This window comes from Chlorella variabilis (genome assembly GCF_000147415.1).
Source record: "Chlorella variabilis unplaced genomic scaffold CHLNCscaffold_25, whole genome shotgun sequence".
Classification (NCBI taxonomy): domain Eukaryota; kingdom Viridiplantae; phylum Chlorophyta; class Trebouxiophyceae; order Chlorellales; family Chlorellaceae; genus Chlorella; species Chlorella variabilis.
In genome coordinates this window covers 529,230-535,583 of record NW_005435063.1, presented here as the reverse complement: position 1 = coordinate 535,583, position 6,354 = coordinate 529,230, and the positions used below count along the sequence as shown (strand labels likewise).

The window sequence follows — 6,354 nt, the reverse complement described above, 5'->3', positions numbered from 1 at the left end:
CGTCAAACTCCCACCACATCTGCTTGCCGCGCCGCCGCGCCGCCGCCAGCGTGCGCCCCACCAGCGCCTTGCCCAGCTCCTGGGGCGCCACGCCGCTGATCACCTCTGCGGGGATGCCAGGTAGGGGGCAGGGGCTGATGGGTGAACTGAGACCAGCATCAGCAGAGCAGCCTCCTGGAGGAGGCGCAGGCTGCTGTTGTCGCCGTCGGCGGCGCCCGCCCCTGGCCTGTGCCCGCTCATCGACTCACTCTCATCCTCCGCCACCTGTGCCTCCGTGATGGTCTTGCCCAGGCAGTTGCGCTCCACCAGGCGCCGGGCAGCCTCCACCTCTGGCAGCTCGGGCATGGCAGGGGCTGTGGCAAGTAGCAGCCGCGCTCGCGCTTCCGCTCTGCCGCTCCCGCCCAACCGCTCGGGGACCCTAGGGCTCTGTAGCCCGGGACAGCAGGCTGTGTGCTATGTCGGCTCACAAGTGGGGCGGCCTGAGGCTTGAGCAGGTGGCTGGAGGCAGCGGCAGGAAAGTGCTGGCCTTTCCGGCACGGCCCCTGCACCTCACGTCGATTGGAAACAGCACAGGGGCACCCTCTCGCGCGGTTGCGATGCAAACCGGTTATTTGGACTGGCTGGATGAGCGGAAGGCGTTTCTTCGAGAGCTGGCGTGGCGCACCGCTGGCACCCACACAAATGTGGATCCTCCAGGGCAATTCTGGATCATCCAAGGCAGCCTCTAGTCAGAGACTTGACGAGGGAAGTGATCAGGTCACCAGCCGGTGATCAAGATGGCGGACGAGCGCATAGTGAAGCAGAAGCTGCGGCGGCTGTTGCAGTCGGTGGATTTCGAGACGGAGACCCAGGTCGGCGCGCCTCTGAGTGGCCCAGGCTGTGTCTCTCGCCCGCCGCCGGCGGTGCCGCACGCGCCGTCTCGTCCCAACCGGCCCTGCCTTGCCCTCCCTTGTGCAGCGCTCCATCACCAAAAAGCTGGAGGAGGAGCTGGGGGTGAACCTGTCGCAGCACAAGCCCATGATCAAGGTGGGGCGAATGCGGGCAGGAGCGGCACACGGCCAGGGACGCTCCTTTGGCGGCAGGCAGCTCCTTTGGCGGCAGGCAGCTCCTTTGGCGGCAGGCAGCTCCTTTGGCGGCAGGCCAGCACCCACCCCCTGCGCATTCGGTTGTGCAGGATGAGATCGACACCTTCCTCACGGAGCAGCAGGACGCCGAGGACGACGCGGACGACGACTACGAAGCCGAGGCAGCGGCGGCGCCCCCCGCCAAGAAGAAGCTGAAGGGCGCGGGCGGCGGCGCGGCGCCCGCGCCGCCGCAGGGCGACCTGGTGGTGCCGCTGTCGGCCACGCGCTTTGCCACCGTGCGGCAGCTGGGCGGCAGGGCCATGGTGGATGTGCGGGAGTTTTATGAGAAGGATGGCAAGCTGCAGGTACAAGCTACAGGTGGCGCCCCTGGTTCCTGGCTTTCGCGCCGCACAGGCTGCCGCAGGCGCCTCCCCCGCTCCCAGCGTCTCTCGGCCTGCTCGCTGCCTGACAGCTGCGCCCCTGGCTTGCCTTGCCTCCTCCCCATGGCCGCCTGTCGCAGCCGGGCAGGAAGGGCGTGGCGCTGCAGGCGGCGGCCTGGACAGCGCTGGTGCAGTCGGCGGCGGCGCTGTCTGCTGCGGTGGAGGGTCGGGACCTGGCCTTCTGCCTCGACCTGGGAGCCTCCAAGCGGGCCACAATCAGCGCATTCAAGGGTGCGCCTGCCTGCCAGGATGCTTCTGCTATCTTCTGGAAGGCATCCGCACGGCAGGCAGCAGGCCGGGGGCCGGGCCTCGGCAGGGCTGGGCGAGCATTCGAGGGGGTGCTGCCGCCCCTCCTGGTGCCGCAGGGCGGCACAGCGTGGACCTGCGGGAGCATTACGAGAAGGATGGGCAGATGCTGGTGGGATGCGCCGCGCCGGGCTGTGCCGTGTCGCTTTCCTCTGCTCTGCTCTGCTCTGCTTCATGGCCTTCACCTTTGCCGCTGCATGGTCTCATGGCATTTTGCGCTGGTGCCTGCTTGCATGCTGTTGCCCTGCAGCCTGGCAAAAAGGGCATCTCTCTGTCGGAGGAGGAGTGGGGCAAGCTGTGCGCCGCGGCAGGCCAGATTTCCGGCAAGCTGGGGGCCGCAGGCGGCGGCGGTGGCCCCGCCGCCCCGGCAGCGGCGGGGCCCGGCGGCGCGGCAGGGCCGTCGGGCGCGGGCGCTGCGGCGGGGGCCCAGGCGGGCGCTGCGGCGGCATCTGCGTCTGCGGGCGGTGTGGACCTCAGCAGCAGCCGGCGTGCTGATGTGAGCAGGTACAAGGGGAGCCTGTACGTCAACATTCGGGAGTATTACGAGAAGGTGAGGGGCTGAACGGTGGGCTGGCGCTGGCTGGCGCTGGCTGCTGGGCTGGGCTGAGCTGGCTGGGCGGGATGCTCACGCCTGCTGGCAGTCATCGGACCTTGCGGCGCCGGCCTGTTGCTCCCGCCACCTTGGCCCGCCTCCTGATCTGCCCGTTGCCCGCTTGCCGCCATCGCAGGACGGCCAGAAGCTGCCCGGCAAGAAGGGCATCAGCCTGCCGCCAGACCAGTTTGCGTCACTGAGGTGGGGTAGGGCCGTGGCTGGGGCTGCCTTGCTGCCAGCGCTCTGGGGCCCCTTGCTAGGCAGGCACAGATGTGGCCTGGCGTGCATGCTGCTTCCGCACGCCTCCAGCTGTCCTTTGGGATGCCGGCAGGCGCTCGCCCCCGCACCTGCGCCTCCCAGCTGCCCGCTCAGCTCCCTGCCGCTGCTCCTGCTGCGCAGGCAGCGCGCTGCCGACCTGGATGCCGCTCTGAAGGGGCACAACACTGGCTATGAGGTGCAGCTGTCCAACAAGTGAGTGGGCAGAGGGAGCAGCCGGTGGTGCCGCTGGCAGCAGCAGCCGCGCCCGCCCAGCCTGCATGACAGGGCTGGGGCCGGTGCCATGCTCGGCACGAGCGGGCTGCACCCGCCTACGGCAGGCCGCCTGTGCAGATGAATGGTGGCGTGCCGCCTGCGTGTGCTGCAGGCGCAAGGCCAGCATCAGCAACTTCAAGGGCCGCTTCTTGGTCAACATCAGGTGCGAGCGGCAGCGCTGGAGGCAGCCTGCTGGGACCTGCCCCTGGCGGAGCTGGAGAAGTGAAAAGGGGCAGGCAACCACGCCGCCCGCTGACGCGCCTGCCTGAGTGCTGGGCCTGCCTCGCCTCCCTGGCCTCCCCGGCTGCCTGGCTGCAGGGAATATTATGAGAAGGATGGGCAGCAGCTGCCGGGGCAGAAGGGGATCAGCCTGCCGGAGGAACAGTGGGGCAAGCTGCTGGGGGGCCTGCCCGGCCTGGCAGCGGCGCTGGATGCGGCCTGAGCACTTGCCCGCACCCGCCTGCCTGGATCTGCCGCCGGGATGGGCTGGCCACTGCACCTAAAGTGGAGGAAGCCACTGCAACACCGGAGTGCATGCATGGGAGCGTTACACACATGTTTGTATGAAGCCAGGGAGCAGGAAGCAAGTTGGCGTCAGTGTGGTAGCGGGCGCAGCATACAGCAGGAGCAGGAGCGGAGCGAGAGCGGCAGAGGGAGCGAGGCAAGGGAGGGCGGGGGGCACCGCGATGTGCAGGTGCCGAAGAAACAAGCAGGCAAGGAAGCACGTGCTGGTCAGCTGGCCAGCGCAGCCTGGGTTGTCGGCAGGGAGCACCAGGTCAGTGCGGCTTTGGGCGGAAGCCATCCACCGCCATGTTGCGCGTGGCGCTGGGTATGCGCACCACCAAGCCGTCCAGCTCCTTGCTGGCCAGGATCTGGCAGCCCAGGCGCGACCTGCAGGTGGCGGCGCTCGGTGATGCGGGGGTGACCAGGGGGCAGCAGCAAGGCAGGGGAACAGCGACGGGAGAGAGAGAGCACACTGCTGCACAGGCGGGTAAGAGCACGAAGGGGAGGGTCTGCCAAGGTATTTGCAGGGGATAAGGGCGGTGGCTGTGAGGAAGTGCGTACATGCAGGCGAGAAGAGTTTGTGGGAAAACAGGCGAGGGCGACATGCGTCGCAAAGGTTGACTGGTCGATTTGTATCATGCTGTTGTGTATGTGCAATCGCATGGTTTGCATTTTCAGCGCAGCTGCGCTCATGCCACCCACAAATGTTGTTGGCCAGCAGCGAGAACAGTTTTGGGGCGATGGGCCTGGGGCGCAGATCCCGTGCTGGGTTGCCAGGCCTCGTGCCCTGCCGCGGCCCTGCATGCCACCGGCTGCACCGCTGGCCTAGCTGCCGGCACTCCACTACAGCCGCGCTACGCAGGCAGTGCTGCAGCTGCTGCGGCTGGCGGCCTGCCCCCTGCCTATGCCTGCCGGTTATCGGCGCTTGCTGACGGGATGCGCAGCACTATGCCGTCCATGAAGCGCTGGCACTTGACCTGGCAACCCAGACGGGATCTGCAGCGGCAGACCGAAGGGGAGGGGCGCACACGCAGCGAGCAGCATGCGACCGGGTAGCAGAAGAACTGAATGACCCGGCCTGACTGGTTGCACCCCAAAGCGAGGACAACCAAACTAAGGCCCCGAACCAGGAAAACAGAGAAGAGGGAGGGCCCAAAGGAGGCGTGCAGCAGGACCATGTGGCAGCAGACACGTGGCAGCGCGGCGGGCGGGCGCGGCGGTGCATGCGGGGCGCGGCACCCTCACGTGTCTGTCAGCCCAAAGGCCAGGTCCAGCATGTCGTTCTCGTCGTCATCCGGCTCCGGCAGCTTGTCGTAATACTCCTGCAGGCAGGGAGGTGGGCAGGCGGGCAGGCAGGCGAGGTGGGGCAGGGGCATAAGCCCGGCAGCGATCCTGCACGGGTAGCGCTCGACCAGCCGTGCGCGGCCTGCCCGGCCCGCCCCGGCAGCGCCGGCACCCCACCTGGTCCTCCACGATCACGTGGCAGGTGGAGCAGGCCAGCGACCCCTCGCACGCGCCCTCCAGCTCTATCTCATTCTCGTGTGCCGCCTCCAGCAGCGACTTCCCCATCGGCACCTGCACCGTCTTCTCTGTGCCATCCTTCTCATCCTTGAACGTCACGCTAATGCTGCAGGCGCGAGGGAGGAGCGCGGAGTAAGCCACGGGGGCCAGGCAAGCAGATGGGAGAGGTGCAAGGGTACGGCTGACAGACGTGGCGGCAGCGCCGGCGGGTGGTAGCCTCCCGCCCAGCCCCAACCCGAACCCGGTCGCGCCTGCCTGCCTGCGCGGCTACCCACCTCTCTCCCGATTCATCGGTGGCTGAGGAGGTGTGGCCCCGCCAGCTGCTGGGGAGGCGCTGCCAGCAGGCTCGACTGCTGCTGCTGGCCGCTGCTGCTGACGAGCTGCTGGTGGCTTGCTCTGCGGCTACACCCAGGCTGCTGCACGATGGCAAGAGACGGGCCTGCTGCTGCGCCAGGGCGCGAGCGAGAGTGCGGAGCATGGGCACAGGAAGAGCGGGCAGGAATCCCTGTCAATCTGCAACGGCTCTCCGGCCGTCCACCGATCAGCACAGGGGCCAAGGGGCGAGCTGCGTGCACCATCTGGGGGCAATTTTTCCAATGCCAACCTGGCAGGTAGGAAAAGGCGCCGATGCCACCCCTGGCACCAACAATTGGATGCCCCTGTGGTTGCTGCAGCGGCTGGGGCGGGGCTGGCAGCCGATCGCGCGAGTGCCAGTTTTTTTGCCCGGCCAGCAGCGCAGCGGCCGCTTGCAGCACAAGGAACCGGCGTCTCCTTCTTCGAGGGAAGCGAGCGTTGCAAGGGCCGGGCAAAGCAGCAGGTGTGGGGGCAGCGGGCGGCTTGGCGTTGCGTTGCCCGGAGGATACAGGCGCCTGCAGGCGCGCAGCAGGGCCGGCAGATCCACAGCAACAAGGAAAATGCAGCCTGGGGCCTGGGCCCGCTGCCTGCCGCCTTCTGTCGCTGCCGCCAGGGGGGTGCCCGCCCTCGCTTACCGCCGCTCTGCAGGCCCGGCGAGCAGCACCCTCCTCCCCTGCCTGGCAGGCCAGCCATCGCAGCGTTTGTGAGCAGCCATGGGGCGAAAGTCGGATGCGGCGCGCTTCCAGGCCATGGGGCGCGGCGGCAAGCCCATCACCCGCGCCCGCATCCTCACTTTCCTCGCCGCCGGCTTCCTGGTCGGCTTGGGCCTCGGCTTTGTGTTCATGGGCACGGTGCACGCGGTGAGGCGAATGAAAGCAGTGGGCCGGGGCCGTCAAGCAGGGGCATGCCCGCTGCCTCGCTGCGCCGCTGCGCCTGACGCTCGCCGAGGCCGCCGCGTGACCCTCCCCGCTGCTCCTCCGCGGCGCCTCCTTGAACCTTTCCGCTGCTGCTGCCGCTGGTTGGCGCCCCTCTGCCGCTGCTG

General features: G+C 68.4%; 3 protein-coding genes across 3 annotated transcripts in view; 2 read left to right on the top strand and 1 right to left on the bottom strand.

Annotated features, from left to right (window-relative positions):
• Positions 1 to 776: 776 nt before the first annotated feature.
• Positions 777 to 3,375, top strand: CHLNCDRAFT_54789 (hypothetical protein; the record flags this gene model as incomplete). Its single annotated transcript, XM_005844062.1, has 10 exons — positions 777 to 851; positions 958 to 1,026; positions 1,175 to 1,429; positions 1,585 to 1,735; positions 1,870 to 1,922; positions 2,061 to 2,360; positions 2,539 to 2,603; positions 2,802 to 2,873; positions 3,046 to 3,096; positions 3,252 to 3,375. The coding sequence occupies 10 exons, from the start codon at positions 777 to 779 to the stop codon at positions 3,373 to 3,375; spliced, it is 1,215 nt and encodes a 404-aa protein (XP_005844124.1).
• Positions 3,376 to 3,709: 334 nt separating this feature from the next.
• Positions 3,710 to 5,006, bottom strand: CHLNCDRAFT_49152 (hypothetical protein; the record flags this gene model as incomplete). Its single annotated transcript, XM_005843974.1, has 3 exons — positions 3,710 to 3,824; positions 4,683 to 4,759; positions 4,899 to 5,006. 3 exons carry the CDS (start codon positions 5,004 to 5,006, stop codon positions 3,710 to 3,712), a joined length of 300 nt encoding a protein of 99 aa, XP_005844036.1.
• A 1,019-nt stretch (positions 5,007 to 6,025) lies between these two features.
• CHLNCDRAFT_139592 (hypothetical protein) overlaps positions 6,026 to 6,354 on the top strand; it is a gene marked incomplete at both ends in the record, with an annotated part of 3,794 nt that continues 3,465 nt past the window's right edge. Inside the window, one exon of the mRNA XM_005844061.1 lies at positions 6,026 to 6,172. Coding sequence (XP_005844123.1) covers positions 6,026 to 6,172 — 147 coding nt within the window. The remainder of the gene's footprint in view (positions 6,173 to 6,354) is intronic.